Below are 18,046 nucleotides of genomic sequence, written 5' to 3' on the forward strand. Positions count from 1 at the left end.
GTCTGTACAGACTGCCATCTGTTTGTTTCACTTCAGTTTTACTACCTCAAAGTACTGAACCATAAACTCGCGATGGAAGCGTTAAATTGCATCTAAATAAAACTCTTTTATTTTTAAGCCAAGAATGTAAAACCTTTTTATCCAGTTAACTATTTGTATAAATAAATAAAATCAAAGCTTCCTCGTGCTATTTTCAGCCTCAGATTTTGTGAAAAAATATTTATTCACAGATAAATACAAAAAAAACTTAATTAAAATAGATTTATTCAAAATATAATTTTAATTTTCAGTACTATATAAACATCAGTTATGATACTGTATTATATATTCACACTTTCTGATACCAAGTTTTCAATAACAGCTACTATGACTAAACCCAACCATGTACACATCATGTAAAACACCCAGAATATAATTTAACACACAATGTTTAAATACATTCTGATGACATATTCAAAATAGTAATAGTATAATATTTTGTGTTAATGAGAAGATTTAGATACTTACAGTGAATGATGAGTTTGGTTCCTCCACCAAAAGTGTACCACAGTGATACAAACTCATTAAGCGGCTGTACAAAAACCTCCCACACTCTGATCAAGCCTCTAAATGCTGGAAATTAACTACTTTCCCCAGTAAACTTCACAGTTTAGAAAATATTTATCATAAAAGTGTTTGTGTTCAATTGACTTTCTTTAAAAAAAAATAATTAAGGATTGTTTTAATATTTTTCTTGATTAAAAAAGTAAAATCTACGCTTTCCAACCAACCTGCCATTTTAATCCAGATGTTAAAAAGAATCGCTTTTCTGAAGTATCTTCCAGTGTTTTGTTAGGATCATAATCATGTCATAATAATTTATTGTTGCTTCTCACATTTCTTTGTTGTGTGTTGAGAGCAGAGAAATGATTTCCATAGAGAGGAGGCTTTGCATCATCAGCTGATCCTCCAGAGAACTGAGAAGGTTTATAGTCCTTTGACTTCAACACTGCAGGACTCACATCTGTCAGTCAACACAGCAGAAAGCACAACCACCATGACTCTCATCACCATCCTCATCTGGACGCTGACCTGCTGCTGTTTTACAGGTTCATTCACTCAGCAACATTTCCAACATGATGTGCTGCTTTTTCTCTCATTGATTTCTGCTGATAAATGAATGATTTGTTTTTGTCTGCAGGATGCAGCGGTCAGGTGACTGTGACTCAACCTCCAGTACTGACATTTACTCCTGGAAACACTGTCACTCTGACCTGTAGGACCAACCCAGCTGTTGTCAGATATAGTGATGGGGATCAGGGCATGTTTTGGTATCAACAAAAATCTGGACAGACACCAAAGCTCCTAATAAAATATGTGAAAACACTTGAGTCAGGAACACCATCTCGATTTAATGGCAGTGGAAGCAGCTCTGACTTCTCTATGACCATCAGTGGAGTTCAGGCTGAAGATGCAGCAGTTTATTACTGTAAGAGTGCCCACAAAATAAACAGTGTTCGGGTGTTCACACAGTGATTTGTAGTCGTACAAAAACCTCCCTCAGTCAGACTGCAGAGACACTGAGCTGTTACAGCAGGAACTGACTACAGCTGCAGGGACACAGAACACAGAGCTGACAAAACAGCTTTACAAAAAGAAACAGAATGAAATTCAGATATACTCTAGTATAATCTTATTATAATAAGCTCAAGTTATTTTTGTCCAATTATATACAAACAACTAACTTTATTATAAATCATTTAAATAAAAGATAAAAAAATTCTTACAATTATTTCACGTATATTAAAATAGATTTCAACCAATTAATGCATGCTTTGAATTTAAACAGTAATAATAATAATAATCACAAATGCTTTCCCATGTATCCATTCACTTCCGCTTATCCCTTTCAGGGTCGCGGGGGGCACTAGAGCCTATCCCAGCTGTCATAGGGCGAAAGGCGGGGTACACCCTGGACAGGTCGCCAGCCTGTCGCAGGGCTAACACACAGGGACAGACAACCATTCACACTCACATTCACACCTAGTGGCAATTTGGATTATCCAATTAACCTATCCCCACAAGCTTTCCCCTTAATTGTAAATAGTGCCCAGAGAGAGAGAGAGCTGCCTTCTGCCTCTTGCCTCATTAATTTTTTTTTTTGTGTAACACAAATTGTCCATCCTGATTTCACTCTGACAGTCTGTCTGTGAAGGTTCTCAGTCATCCATGTCATCGTAGTCTTAGGAGCTTGGAAAAGGAGCTTGACAGTCAGTTCAAGCTGATGATGCAGGAGAATAATATAGTATGGGAGTGCATGAAGACCCAGTGTTTACACAGAGATAATATATGTTATATAATAAAAAACTACTATTATTAAGAACTGTAATCAAAATTAAAGATGTACATAGCCAGGGAACATTAAACAAGCAGAAAATGTTTGAAATATTAGAAAATGCTAAACTATAAAACTAAGTTTTCAGCAGAGTTTTAAAAAACACTCACAGAATCAGCCAAGCTCATTCAACTTTTAGGTGCTACAATCTGAAAAGTGTCAAAACAGAAACAGATCAGATGATGGTACAAAGTGGGTCCTATAACAAGGTCATAGCAGTACAAACAGGACACCATGGAACTGCAAGGCTTTACATATGAGTAGAAGAATAATTGACTGACATCTCCAACGTTATCTGAGTATTACATGTGACGCAGTTATTTTACTTTGAAGTCAGTTATAACTAAACAAAAAAATCAACCAATCTTATTGTTAGAAATGAATCTCTTTAGAAGGAAATTGTGCTTTAAAATTAAACTTTTTATGCAAACTTTCATTAGAATTGAGTAAATTTGCCTGCTTACATATTTGATTCTGATTTCATAATGCCTCAGTGGTTTTTGTAAATATATTAAAAAACGTGGGGTTATGTTTTCTAGTCCTTTGTGTCATTTTGTTGTAAACAGAATAATGAAATGTCTGAATACTGTCTTCCTTCTCACCATTGAAGAAAGACAAAAAAGTTTTATAATATTCTGGATAACTGCAAGCTTTATTGACACAAACATGAATCATTAATATGACAAGTACAATCACAACCAGCTGCTGAGCTGCACATGTCGCTCTTTAGCTTGTTGTTCTTGTCAACACTTTACATCAGTGTCGTTCTCTCACACACAAAGCTGTATTTCCTTCTACAAACAAAAACACATATAGATCACAGAGGCAGGTGTCTTTCTCCTGCTCCCCACACACCCGGTTCCTGTCCTGGGCTTCGGTAACTCCTCTAGCCTTCACACCAGCTCCTGCTCAGGGACTGGGACTGTGTGTGGCCATGATGGATGACCTTGCAGGAGTAAAGCTCTCCCTTCAACCAGCTTTTCTGGCTCAAGGTCAGGGTGCTGCTGCTGCTGTAGCGATCACTCTTCTTCTCCTCTGAGCTGGTCAGGACCCCTTCTGTCACCTCTCTGCCGTCCACCTCCCATCTCACCTCGGCTCCCTCTGGAGAGTAGCCGGTCAACAGGCAGGCCAGTGTGGTCGTGCACCCAGAGAGATCCTCAGGGGAGGGTTGAAGCAGAGAGACTGAGGGTCTGACCATGGGGCCAGCTGGAAGGGAGAGCAGGAACACACAAGGAGCAGATTAACTTCTGCTGTAGGACAGAGAGCTGAACATTACACAGTTATGATACATGACAGAGATTAACAGCATCGTGGAAGAAATGGAAAAATAACAATTACAAATAATGACAAAGTTGGAATTTTACATTTAAAGTTGGAATTTTCCCCTAGGTTACACATCTTTTTTTTTCTAAACCTGCCATAAAAGTAATTTTATTGTACAGCATCTAGTTCCTACATTTATTTTCTTAACTGAAAAAATGAACTGTTTGTACAGACTGCCATCTGTTTGTTTCACTTCAGTTTTACTACCTCAAAGTACTGAACCATAAACTCGCGATGGAAGCGTTAAATTGCATCTAAATAAAACTCTTTTATTTTTAAGCCAAGAATGTAAAACCTTTTTATCCAGTTAACTGTTTGTATAAATAAATAAAATCAAAGCTTCCTCGTGCTATTTTCAGCCTCAGATTTTGTGAAAAAATATTTATTCACAGATAAATACAAAAAAAACTTAATTAAAATAGATTTATTCAAAATATAATTTTAATTTTCAGTACTATATAAACATTCAGTTATGATACTGTATTATATATTCACACTTTCTGATACCAAGTTTTCAATAACAGCTACTATGACTAAACCCAACCATGTACACATCATGTAAAACACCCAGAATATAATTTAACACACAATGTTTAAATACATTCTGATGACATATTCAACATAGTAATAGTATAATCAGAGGCGGAGCCAGACATTTGAAACACCCAGGGCTTATCCCTAAAGGGTAGTATGTATGTGGGATTTTTTTTTTTTTTTTTTTGGGGGGGGGGGGGGGGGGGGTGTAGAAATGACTTAAAGATTAATAGGCTCTGTTTTGACTTTTGTTCAAAAAATAATGACTTCATATAGGGAAAAATATATATCACATGTGCAGGACACCTTAAGCTAGTTTTTTAATTAAGCAGCAAGGCAGAACAAAGTCTGTATCAAGACACGAGGACTAAACACGAGGACTAAACCCCAATTCAACCAGACCCAGAACTGATCCGGAATTAAAACAGGACTACAATCAGGACTACTGAGGACTTAACCAAGACAAAACCAGAATCAGAACTAGATGATAGTAGCACTAAAAATCATCATAGACCTGCACTACACTTGTTTTTTAATTCTACCAAAGTAGACTATTTAGATTGAGAAAAGTTTATATAATTATTTAGCCTTGTTGTGCAAACAAGCCTGCATAACTTAATAAATGTAGAATTTGAAAAATAGCAAACCTAAAAAGAAACACTAGGTACGAGATACATGAGGACCTATGATACAGTGATACTTTTGGTAAACAACCATTTGACTAACATGTGTGTCTCACCTGCTCTTGTTCCATCGCTGTTCTGTCCTCATTCTCCATCTCCCTCTCTGTTCCTCTCTCTCCCTCTTTGTGCTGACAATCATCAAATATACAGTGGAAACCAGATATTTACACACTCTTCAGATCAAAACACAAACACTTTTTTAATTGTAAACTCAAATCAGACTAAATGTTTATTTTTTTAGATTGATAAATATAAAAAACATATTTGTTAACTTTAAGAGTAAAGAGAGAAACTATCTGTATTTCTTAATTGCAAATGGCACCAAATTGTATTCAAAATTGAGCCACACTTATGGAGCTCCACAGTTCTTTTCCTGGTGTTTTGGTTGACATCTCTTGATTTTCCCATTTCAAAGAAACGGGCTCTGTGTTTTGCCTTATATGCATCCACAGCTGTGCCACCAATTTACTCACATGGACTCTACTAACCTATCAGAAGCTTCTTCAGCTCAGAATGGAATCGTCTGGAGTTTCTTATTAATTAACAATAAACTTAGTGTATATGTACTCCTAAATTTAATGAAAGTGATAAAAAATAGACAGCTCTGTCTCTCTTTATTCTGACATTTAACTAATTCAAAATATATTTCAATATTTATCTAAAACAAAAGTTTACTCTAAATTGATGTTGTACAGTAAAAATGTTTTGTGTTTTCTCCCTAAAGTGTATGTAAATATCTGGTTACAAATGTGAATATCCTGCTGTGTACTGAAATCCCTCTTGTTTTGCATAGAAATATACTGAACAACATACAAAGCATAATATATAAAATAACATTTACCTGAGTTTTTTCTTTGAAAGAACCCTCTAATGTCCATTCTTATATTTCAGTACATAACTGAAACCGATTTAGTCGGGGAGGGTAAGAACTGAAAATATGAAATAAACACACGTAAGCTACGACTCTCTAAAAAAAAAAAAAAGCATTTGTTCAGCTTTTCATTTCGCCATTTGTTGATTCACTTGAAGAGCAAGTAACGTAATATTGGTCAAGTGATCAGTTTGATATCAATCTTTCGTGATGCACCGTCATATTTACATTATTTGTACAGTACGAATGATTTTCTTTGGTACCTGGTCAAACTTAAGCTCTCCTTAGTATGGCTGGCTCCGTTTCTCCAACAGCGCATTCACAGGCAGCAGCTGCCCCGCCCCCTCGCTCAGTCGCTTAGTGCCTGAGCTCGGATCATACCAACACCAGGGGGGATTCACGCACAGTCGTAAATTCCCACAGTGTGCACTATGTGCTTCGAATATTGTGTGTACTTTTTGTTTTATACAGTTGTCAGCCAGGCATCTAACTATGAAAAAATTACACTCCAAAAGACCCCGGGCTTAAGCCCAGTAAGCCACCCCCACGCTCTGCCCCTGAGTATAATATTTTGTGTTAATGAGAAGATTTAGATACTTACAGTGAATGATGAGTTTGGTTCCTCCACCAAAAGTGTACCACAGTGATACAAACTCATTAAGCAGCCGTACAAAAACCTCCCACACTCTGATCAAGCCTCTAAACGCTGGAAATTAACTACTTTCCCCAGTGAACTTCACAGTTTAGAAAATATTTATCATAAAAGTGTTTGTGTTCAATTGACTTTCTTTAAAAAAAATAATAATTAAGGATTGTTTTAATATTTTTCTTGATTAAAAAAGTAAAATCTACGCTTTCCAACCAACCTGCCATTTTAATCCAGATGTTAAAAAGAATCGCTTTTCTGAAGTATCTTCCAGTGTTTTGTTAGGATCATAATCATGTCATAATAATTTATTGTTGCTTCTCACATTGCTTTGTTGCGTGTTGAGAGCAGAGAAATCATTTCCATAGAGAGGAGGCTTTGCATCATCAGCTGATCCTCCAGAGAACTGAGAAGGTTTATAGTCCTGTGACTTCAACACTGCAGGACTCACATCTGTCAGTCAACACAGCAGAAAGCACAACCACCATGACTCTCATCACCATCCTCATCTGGACGCTGACCTGCTGCTGTTTTACAGGTTCATTCACTCAGCAACATTTCCAACATGATGTGCTGCTTTTTCTCTCATTGATTTCTGCTGATAAATGAATGCTTTGTTTTTGTCTGCAGGATGCAGCGGTCAGGTGACTGTGACTCAACCTCCAGTAGTGACATCTACTCCTGGATCCACTGTCACTCTGACCTGTAGGACCAACAGTGCTGTTGGAACCTGTAATAGTAAACCTTGTATGTTTTGGTATCAACAGAAATCTGGACAGACTACTAAGCTCCTAATAAAGCACGGCAGCATAATTCATTCAGGAACACCATCTCGATTTAGTGGCAGTGGAAGCAGCTCTGACTTCTCTATGACCATCAGTGGAGTTCAGGCTGAAGATGCAGCAGTTTACTACTGTAAGAGTGTGCATAACGGGCCAGTGTTCACACAGTAATTTGTAGTCGTACAAAAACCTCCCTCAGTCACACTACAGAGACACTGAGCTGTTACAGCAGGAACTGACTGCAGCTGCTGAAGAGGAAGAAACTCTGACACAGACCACTGAACACAGAGCTGACAGTAACCTCAACAAGCACTAAATACAGATCCACATTTATACATTTATACAGAGCTGACAGTAACCCCACAGAGAATTACCAATCAATCAATTTATTTATAAGCACATTTAAAAACAACACAGGTTGACCAAAGTGCTGTACATAGTAAAAAAGGAAAAGGTAAAACAAACACATGCAAAGAACAAAACAAAAGCTCAGTCACAATTAAAAGCTAGTGAATAAAAATGTGTTTTTAGACGGGTTTTAAAGATGTCGAGAGTTAGAGAGATCCTAATTCGAAGAGGCAGACTGTTCCAAAGTTTAGGCGCAGTAATCGCAAAGGCCCGGTCTCCTCTGTGTTTTAGTCTGCTTCTAAAAATTGTCATGGTATGCGCCAGCAGACCATGGTAATTTTGGGAAAATAAGACCCAGGACCCAAATAAGACCCAAATGCAGGAGTGTGCGATAAATCTAGTGTGTTTATTTACAGTGAAGTAAATAGTACACAACAATACATCTCTATGCATTTCCAACTCCCATGCCGTGTCTTCTTCCCAGTGCTCGTGCTCCACACACACACACACACACACACACACACACACACACACACACACACACACACACACACACACACACACACACACACACACACACACACACACACACACACCACTACACAGGGAAACAAGGGACAGCAGTACAATAGACACACACCCCATCAAACATAAACAAGTCCATACAGTTGAGACAGTCCCTCGACCCAGGTCCTTCACAGGAACAGTCAGAAGTAACTTATCGGCAGACCTAAGAGTGCTGTTTGAAGTATTTCGGTTAAAAGATCAGAGAAGTATGATGGAGCTAATCCATTTAGAGACTTAAAAACAAGTAATAAAATCTTAAAATCAATTCTATAACATACTGGAAGCCAGTGTAAACGAGCCAAGACTGGGGAAATATGGTTGTGTTTATAAGTGCCTGTCAAGAATCTGGCACCAGTATTCTGAACAAGCTGAAGATGAGAGAGCAGAGCCTGGCTGATACCAAAATAAACACTAATACAGTAGTCAAGCCTGGATGAAATTAATGCATGACTCACTTTCTCAAAGTCAGCAGATAACAAAAGGTTTTTAATTTTAACAAGGGCCCCTGAGCTGGAAGAAGCTGGCTTTTACAACAGAATTTATTTGTTTCTCAAATGAAAAACTGGACATTTGAGTATTAATCCACATTAGTATAAACAGCTCTTACAAGTTACTCCAGCCTTCTAAAAGAAACAGACCCCCTGGGCTTTCTTTTTCAAACCACTACACTGAACCCAGTTATTCCAAGCACACTGATCAAGAGGTAGTAATGGGCTTATTCCCTCACCCCATCTAAGCTTTGTATTGCTTCCTGGGTAACACTCTTACAATCAGAGATTTAGTTAGACTGTGAGCCGATTCAGACACCCTGTACTGGGGTGCTGGTAGTGTTGTTCTCTCACACACAAAGTTTTTCTTCCCTTCTAAAAACTTTGAAATTCATATTGATCTGAGTGTGCTCATCTCACACTGAGGTCCTCACCTGGACTTTAGCATTCGCTGTACCCTGCACACTGTCTCCTGCAGAGGGACTGTCTGTGGTCATGATGGATGATTCTGCAGAGTCCACTTCTCCTTTCAACCAGCTCTACCAGCTTAGCCTCAGTGTGTTACTGCTGCTCTTCTCCTTCGAACTGGTCAGAATCGTCTCTGTCACATTTGTAAGATTTAAAGATTTAAAATTCATGAATATTTAAATTATTGTTTATGTTGCTGTAAGTCATTAAAAAACACTTAAGGATTTTAACTGATATATTCTCTGTTTTTCTTCCCTCAAGACTGAAATAATTTTATTTATCATTTCAGACTCCTTTGACAATAACTTTTTTTTTTTAAAACTCAAACCAATAAAGCAAAGTCTGTCAGTCTTGAAGGGACTCTCACCATCAGCTCTGCAGGGAGTTCAGATATTGATAATGATCTCAGTTGGTACCTTCAGGAACCTGGACACCCTCCAAAGCTCCAACCACAAAACTTTGTACATACTTGGCATTAAATTGCTTGTCAGGAACTCCATCTTGATTCAGTGGCAGTGGATCTATTTCTCAGTATGCTTCAACCATCAGTGATATTCAGGCTGAAAGAGCTGTTTAAAACCCATTTTATAAATCCAAATAAGAATTTATCAGAAAAGATCAATGATCGTTTGGAATTGAGAGAATAATGATAAAATAAAATTTAAAAAAATTCTATAGAGAGATGAGGGATGATTTCACTTTCGCTTGTTATGCGTCACTGATCCTAGACCAGTTTAAAAAGAACCAGCAGGAAACGTCTGTACAGAGTCTCTGACAGTTATTCATGACAATGATGATAATGTTACTGACTCAACTGCTGATCACACTTATGCTCAGACTTCAAGGTGAGAAGTGATGTGGTTCTATTATTTTCTCTGTTACACTGTAATTTACATCACACTGTCATTTTAATAAAGCATATTTTAATTTCCAGGATCAGATGCCAGTCCATCTGTGACTCAGTCTCCTGTATTTAAGGCTGCTGCTTTGGGGCAGACGGTCTCTCTGAGTTGATGATGATCTCAGCTGGTATCTACAGAACCCTGGACAGCCTCCCAAACTGCTTTTAAACAAAATCAGCAGATGCGAATCTGGTACTCCAAGTCATTTCAGCAGCAGTGGATCTGAGCCTGAGTTCACTCTGACAATTGTTATGACCCGGCTCAAAAGCCGCAACATGAAAAAGGAGATGAATACCGGAGTGTGAGTGAGAAGAGGTTTTATCTTAAAATGGCATAGCAGGCTGGCTGAAATGGCTGGTGACACCAAGGCAAAGACCAGTGAGCATTCTGGAAAGCCTGCCTCAAGTATGCTCTTATTCACACCTGACTAGGTGTGGCCAATTAGCAACAACTGAACACACTAAGGAGATTACGGGCTGCAGAGGGGCGTAACACCTCCTGCCTCAGAAGGGTTCCTCTAGGACCCCTAAATTTATTAAAAGCCCCTCTGGACCTTGATCCCTCAAACATAAGCTTTTCTTCTTTTTAATGGATTTACACAGAAAACGTAATGATTTTTCCAATAACTCTGTCATGTTGGGTTTTCTGAGATGCTGCAGATTATTACTCTCTGTGTTGGCATGATGGTGGAGTGTTCACACAGTAATTTAGACTAATGAGAATAACTGGTCCACTAAAGACAGTCAGAGTCATCAAGCAGAAACACAATGAATGAAAGAAATTAAATCAAATTAATGGATTTTAGATGCAGCATTAACTTGAGTTTAAATAATCTATTATTGTGTTTAAGTATATGATTATGGTTAATGTAGCCCAGTTGATATAATTTACATATTATTGAATTTAATTAAATGTTTTACTTTACATATTTTTAAGATTACCAGCAAAAACAGTCTAATGTAGAGTGTGATGATGTGAGTATTTTATTATTTAGATTTTTTCAGTGTTGATATATAAACTATAAAAATCTACAGACCACATACAATATAACTATGTAACTTATGTAAGTTTTTGTTCATGAATAAATTTAACAAACCCGCTAAAAGATGTTTTCCAAATATGCAATTGTTTTTCTAAAGTTGCAAAACTTGCACTTTATACAACAGAATGGAAGGGAAATGAAAAGTGACCTCACAGTTGTCAAGTATACTTGAAAAGTATACTTGACAACTGTGAGGTCAGAAAACTGATGCACTGATGAACATGAATAAGGCTCATAAGTATACTTATGAGCCTTATTCATGTTCATCAGTTTTCTTTTGTGAGCTGAATAAAAACCTTGTTTGTCTGCAAAGAGTTTTTAAATTACATCAATGTAACACATTGGTGAAGTGAAAGCAGTGATCTGTTTATTTATTTTGGTGTTAGGTTTCAGTAGACATCATCTATTTATATAAATATATTTAAATTATTTAAAAAAAAAGAAGTTCTGATACTTGAGAGTAAATGTCTTGTTGATGCAGTTATATTCTTGATAGATTTGGGTACTTATAATGACTGAAGAGTTTGGTTCCTCCACAAAAAGTCCAGCACAGTGATCCAAAGTCATTAAGTGGCACAAACACCTCTGAACAAGCATCTAACCACTTTTTTTTTTCTAGTAAAGCAAACATTTTAAAACCTCTGTGTTGAAAAAACTGTTCACCACCAAATCATTTTCATTTCTTTTGAGATTGTTTCTGTAATATTTCTTAATTGGTTAAATTATAAAAATGGCTTTAAATCGCAATAAAAATGCATAATCATGGGTTAAAAATGAACACAAGAGAAATAAGAATGTCTCTTGAAATAACCCTGCTGTCTTACTCCTTTCAGCTTTGTGAAAGTCCAGGATCGTGGACTCTGTGGTGAAGCGCTGACAGTTGCTCTGTCTAAAGCAACAGTGGACTGTGCAAAGCAGCAAAATATAACACATCTGTCAGAAAGGTTGACATTTGAACAGCAGAGAAGTCAAGAATGAGTAGGTTTTTTGATTTCTTTTCAGGCATGACTGAGAAAAACAGTGTCCAAATTGTTCAGAAATTGAAAGTTTGTGAGTGCTGAAGGATGCTTTCTCAGTGTGTGAGTGACAAGTTGTAACTCAGCTGTTCAGTAAAACACTGTTATAGTGTTGCCCTCTGGAACTCACATAGAGCATTCTGTGCATGGTTGGAAAATATAAAGTTATAAATTCTCATTGATAAAGAATAAAAGGATAAAACATTAGTGATTTTTCATAAACTGGGGTTTTATTTTGTGGTGCAGACTTGCTTTTTATAGCATGGTTTGAAAACACAATATGAATAAACAGATGACATCTGCATGCACAATAGACAATAGAGAGTCATGAAAATTAGAACAAACGAAACATGTAGCTTCATCAAACACATCATATGCAAACAGGAAGTGTTGCTGAAGCTCTACTCTGAGCAGTGGTCAGGGTCCAGGGTTTGAGTGACAGGGCACTGTCCACTCAGACTGGCCTCACAGCTCACTGAGCCCGCCTTCCTCCACTGGTCTGCAGAGAGGCTCAGGGTGCTGCTCCAGCTGTAGCGGCCGTCTGTCCCCAAGACCTCCAGGCTGGTTGAAACCCCTGAGGATGTGCTGGTGCCCCCCACCTTCCAGCCCAGCTTCCAGTTTGAGGGGAAGCCCCCGGTGGCCAAACACACCACAGTGGCACTACTCTGTTTGTCTTCCTCTTTGGAGGGAGGGAGGACAGTGAGGGTGGGCCTCAACACACCCACTGGAGGAGAGAGTGGGGAGAAGAACAACCAAAGACATGAGAATCAAAGCAGGAAAGAAATACCTACATGGTTTTTAATCATTGTTGATTGCTCAATATTATTATTTCTGTAATGTTTTACAGTCAATAACTCATCTATGTGATAATTTTTAATGTTACACTCACAGAGTTGAAACACTCATGTACAGTTTAAACTGTGTCATCTGCTTCTTTCACTTCCTTTTAAACTACAAGTACAATCAATCATCCATGAACTCAAAGCTGGTCTGTGTTTACTGACACTTTTTATTTTGGGGGGATTCCATAAATTAATGTTTGAAAAAAGTTATTTTCAAAATAAAAACAATAAAGAAATAGATGAACATATTTGACAATTACAGCGTGAAAATAACCAAACCTGAAATATTTTAACTGGAAAATACTAAAAGGATATTAATTAACTTTTCAGAGAACCCTAAAATGAAAAAGGAGCAAAAGATTTTTTGGTTTTTTGTGGGTTTTTTTTCTTAACATAAATTCTGATATTTGTAAATCTGAATGAGTTCTGATCTTTGGGAAGTTATTTTGCAGACTGTGAGATCAACTTTGTTTCACAAATAATGAAAATGATCAACAACAATTACCAAACTTAATCAAATATCTTTTAAAAATTTTATAAAATGTTTTGTAAATGCTCATAGTTGCAAAAATTAAACATTTCTGGTACTTACAGTCAACGATGAGTTTGGTTCCTCCACCAAAAGTCCTCCACAGTGATACAAACTGATTAGGTGGCCGTACAAAAACCTCCTGCACTCTGAACAAACCTCTAACCACTGAAAATGAACCTTTTTTTCATGTAAAACATCACAGTACACCTGATTAAATACAGAAGATGATTTCACTAAAGTGACTTAAAAGTATTTAATGATTTTAAGTCATGATTATCATAATTGTATTTTTAGTATTAAGAACTGAAAGATAAAACTTAATTTTAACATTACACATATTTATTTAAAAAAACCACATGTGCACAAAACTGTTTAAAACAGCAAAGAGAAACAGTTCAAGAAATATGAATTCCAAAACTATGACAATATAATAAAGACAGTTTTACAGGTATATTGTATTCGTTAATACCAACATCAGAAGTAAGTATACAAACCAGACTCCCATTTTAATCCAGGTGTTAAAAATGCATAAATATGTTTCCAATATATTTTCTCTATTCCATAAAATCATTAATGGTATTAATTCAATCAATTTTCTTCTGATTCTGTGTCCCCACATTGCCGTCAGTGTGTTGAGAGCAGAGAAATGATTTCCATAGAGAGGAGGCTTTGCATCATCAGCTGATCCTCCAGAGAACTGAGAAGGTTTATAGTCCTGTGACTTCAACACTGCAGGACTCACATCTGTCAGTCAACACAGCAGAAAGCACAACCACCATGACTCTCATCACCATCCTCATCTGGACGCTGACCTGCTGCTGTTTTACAGGTTCATTCACTCAGCAACATTTCAAACATGATGTGCTGCTTTTTCTCTCATTGATTTCTGCTGATAAATGAATGATTTGTTTTTGTCTGCAGGATGCAGCGGTCAGGTGACTGTGACTCAACCTCCAGTACTGACATCTACTCCTGGAAACACTGTCACTCTGACCTGTAGGACCAACCCAGCTGTTGTCAGATATACTGATGGGGATCAGGGCATGTTTTGGTATCAACAAAAATCTGGACAGACACCAAAGCTCCTAATAAAATATGTGAAAACACTTGAGTCAGGAACACCATCTCGATTTAATGGCAGTGGAAGCAGCTCTGACTTCTCTATGACCATCAGTGGAGTTCAGGCTGAAGATGCAGCAGTTTATTATTGTAAGAGTGCCCACAAAATAAACAGTGTTTCGGTGTTCGCACAGTGATTTGTAGTCGTACAAAAACCTCCCTCAGTCAGACTGCAGAGACACTGAGCTGTTACAACAGGAACTGACTGCAGCTGCAGGGAGACAGAACACAGAGCTGACAAAAAAGCTTTACAAAAAGAAACAGAATGAAATTCAGATATACTCTAGTATAATCTTATTATAATAAGCTCAAGTTATTTTTGTCCAATTATATAAAAACAACTAACTTTATTATAAATCATTTAAATAAAAGTTAAAAAAATTTTTTTTTAATTATTTCACGTATATTAAAATAGATTTCAACCAATTAATGCATGCTTTGAATTTAAACAGTAATAATAATAATAATCATAAATGCTTTCCCCTTAATTGTAAATAGTGCCCAGAGAGAGAGAGCTGCCTTCTGCCTCTTGCCTCATTAATTTTTCTTTTGTGTTTGACACAAATTGTCCATCCTGATTTCACTCTGACAGTCTGTCTGTGAAGGTTCTCAGTCATCCAGGTCATCGTAGTCTTAGGAGCTTGGAAAAGGAGCTTGACAGTCAGCTCAAGCTGATGATGCAGGAGAATAATATAGTATGGGAGTGCATGAAGACCCAGTGTTTACACAGAGATAATATATGTTATATAATAAAAAACTACTATTATTAAGAACTGTAATCAAAATTAAAGATGTACATAGCCAGGGAACATTAAACAAGCAGAAAATGTTTGAAATATTAGAAAATACTAAACTATAAAACTAAGTTTTCAGCAGAGTTTTAAAACAACTCACAGAATCAGCCAAGCTCATTCAACTTTTAGGTGCTACAATCTGAAAAGTGTCAAAACAGAAACAGATCAGATGATGGTACAAAGTGGGTCCTATAACAAGGTCATAGCAGTACAAACAGGACACCATGGAACTGCAAGGCTTTACATATGAGTAGAAGAATAATTGACTGACATCTCCAACGTTATCTGAGTATTACATGTGATGCAGTTCTTTTATTTTGAAGTCAGTTATAACTAAACAAAAAAATCAACCAATCTTATTGTTAGAAATGAATCTCTTTAGAAGGAAATTGTGCTTTAAAATTAAACTTTTTATGCAAACTTTCATTAGAATTGAGTAAATTTGCCTGCTTACATATTTGATTCTGATTTCATAATGCCTCAGTGGTTTTTGTAAATATATTAAAACACGTGGGGTTATGTTTTCTAGTCCTTTGTGTCATTTTGTTGTAAACAGAATAATGAAATGTCTGAATACTGTCTTCCTTCTCACCATTGAAGAAAGACAAAAAAGTTTTATAATATTCTGGATAACTGCAAGCTTTATTGACACAAACATGAATCATTAATATGACAAGTACAATCACAACCAGCTGCTGAGCTGCACATGTCGCTCTTTAGCTTGTTGTTCTTGTCAACACTTTACATCAGTGTCGTTCTCTCACACACAAAGCTGTATTTCCTTCTACAAACAAAAACACATATAGATCACAGAGGCAGGTGTCTTTCTCCTGCTCCCCACACACCCGGCTCCTGTCCTGGGCTTCGGTAACTCCTCTAGCCTTCACACCAGCTCCTGCTCAGGGACTGGGACTGTGTGTGGCCATGATGGATGACCTTGCAGGAGTAAAGCTCTCCCTTCAACCAGCTTTTCTGGCTCAAGGTCAGGGTGCTGCTGCTGCTGTAGCGATCACTCTTCTTCTCCTCTGAGCTGGTCAGGACCCCTTCTGTCACCTCTCTGCCGTCCACCTCCCATCTCACCTTGGCTCCCTCTGGAGAGTAGCCGGTCAACAGGCAGGCCAGTGTGGTGGTGCACCCAGAGAGATCCTCAGGGGAGGGTTGAAGCAGAGAGACTGAGGGTCTGACCATGGGGCCAGCTGGAAGGGAGAGCAGGAACACACAAGGAGCAGATTAACTTCTGCTGTAGGACAGAGAGCTGAACATTACACAGTTATGATACATGACAGAGATTAACAGCATCGTGGAAGAAATGGAAAAATAACAATTACAAATAATGACAAAGTTGGAATTTTACATTTAAAGTTGGAATTTTCCCCTAGGTTACACATCTTTTTTTTTCTAAACCTGCCATAAAAGTAATTTTATTGTACAGCATCTAGTTCCTACATTTATTTTCTTAACTGAAAAAATGAACCGTCTGTACAGACTGCCATCTGTTTGTTTCACTTCAGTTTTACTACCTCAAAGTACTGAACCATAAACTCGCGATGGAAGCGTTAAATTGCATCTAAATAAAACTCTTTTATTTTTAAGCCAAGAATGTAAAACCTTTTTATCCAGTTAACTATTTGTATAAATAAATAAAATCAAAGCTTCCTCGTGCTATTTTCAGCCTCAGATTTTGTGAAAAAATATTTATTCACAGATAAATACAAAAAAAACTTAATTAAAATAGATTTATTCAAAATATAATTTTAATTTTCAGTACTATATAAACATCAGTTATGATACTGTATTATATATTCACACTTTCTGATACCAAGTTTTCAATAACAGCTACTATGACTAAACCCAACCATGTACACATCATGTAAAACACCCAGAATATAATTTAACACACAATGTTTAAATACATTCTGATGACATATTCAAAATAGTAATAGTATAATATTTTGTGTTAATGAGAAGATTTAGATACTTACAGTGAATGATGAGTTTGGTTCCTCCACCAAAAGTGTACCACAGTGATACAAACTCATTAAGCGGCTGTACAAAAACCTCCCACACTCTGATCAAGCCTCTAAATGCTGGAAATTAACTACTTTCCCCAGTAAACTTCACAGTTTAGAAAATATTTATCATAAAAGTGTTTGTGTTCAATTGACTTTCTTTAAAAAAAAATAATTAAGGATTGTTTTAATATTTTTCTTGATTAAAAAAGTAAAATCTACGCTTTCCAACCAACCTGCCATTTTAATCCAGATGTTAAAAAGAATCGCTTTTCTGAAGTATCTTCCAGTGTTTTGTTAGGATCATAATCATGTCATAATAATTTATTGTTGCTTCTCACATTTCTTTGTTGTGTGTTGAGAGCAGAGAAATGATTTCCATAGAGAGGAGGCTTTGCATCATCAGCTGATCCTCCAGAGAACTGAGAAGGTTTATAGTCCTTTGACTTCAACACTGCAGGACTCACATCTGTCAGTCAACACAGCAGAAAGCACAACCACCATGACTCTCATCACCATCCTCATCTGGACGCTGACCTGCTGCTGTTTTACAGGTTCATTCACTCAGCAACATTTCCAACATGATGTGCTGCTTTTTCTCTCATTGATTTCTGCTGATAAATGAATGATTTGTTTTTGTCTGCAGGATGCAGCGGTCAGGTGACTGTGACTCAACCTCCAGTACTGACATTTACTCCTGGAAACA

At 37.0% G+C, this 18,046-nt stretch overlaps 1 protein-coding gene, 1 pseudogene and 2 gene segments (V, D, J or C); all 4 read right to left on the reverse strand.

Annotated features, from left to right (window-relative positions):
* LOC146552239 (immunoglobulin lambda-1 light chain-like) overlaps positions 1-18,046 on the reverse strand; it is a 164,057-nt gene that overhangs the window by 41,147 nt on the left and 104,864 nt on the right. The gene's annotated exons all lie outside the window — the stretch shown is intronic.
* On the reverse strand, positions 2,520-6,681 carry LOC146552244 (Ig lambda-1 chain C region-like). The segment is given in 2 exon segments: positions 2,520-3,580; positions 6,652-6,681. Coding segments are annotated over 2 exon segments (327 nt in total).
* Positions 12,273-14,218, reverse strand: LOC146552245 (Ig lambda chain C region pseudogene; annotated as a pseudogene). Its single transcript, XR_014890055.1, has 3 exons — positions 14,161-14,218; positions 13,479-13,583; positions 12,273-12,768 (listed from the first exon to the last, which is right to left on the reverse strand). The product of XR_014890055.1 is annotated as an Ig lambda chain C region pseudogene (transcript).
* LOC146552246 (Ig lambda-1 chain C region-like) lies at positions 15,906-17,825 on the reverse strand. The segment is given in 2 exon segments: positions 15,906-16,527; positions 17,577-17,825. Coding segments are annotated over 2 exon segments (327 nt in total).

Source organism: Mchenga conophoros, linkage group LG19 (assembly GCF_057382185.1).
Source record: "Mchenga conophoros isolate Kocher_MC1m ecotype Shallow Benthic linkage group LG19, M_conophoros_male_GT1.1, whole genome shotgun sequence".
Taxonomy (NCBI): domain Eukaryota; kingdom Metazoa; phylum Chordata; class Actinopteri; order Cichliformes; family Cichlidae; genus Mchenga; species Mchenga conophoros.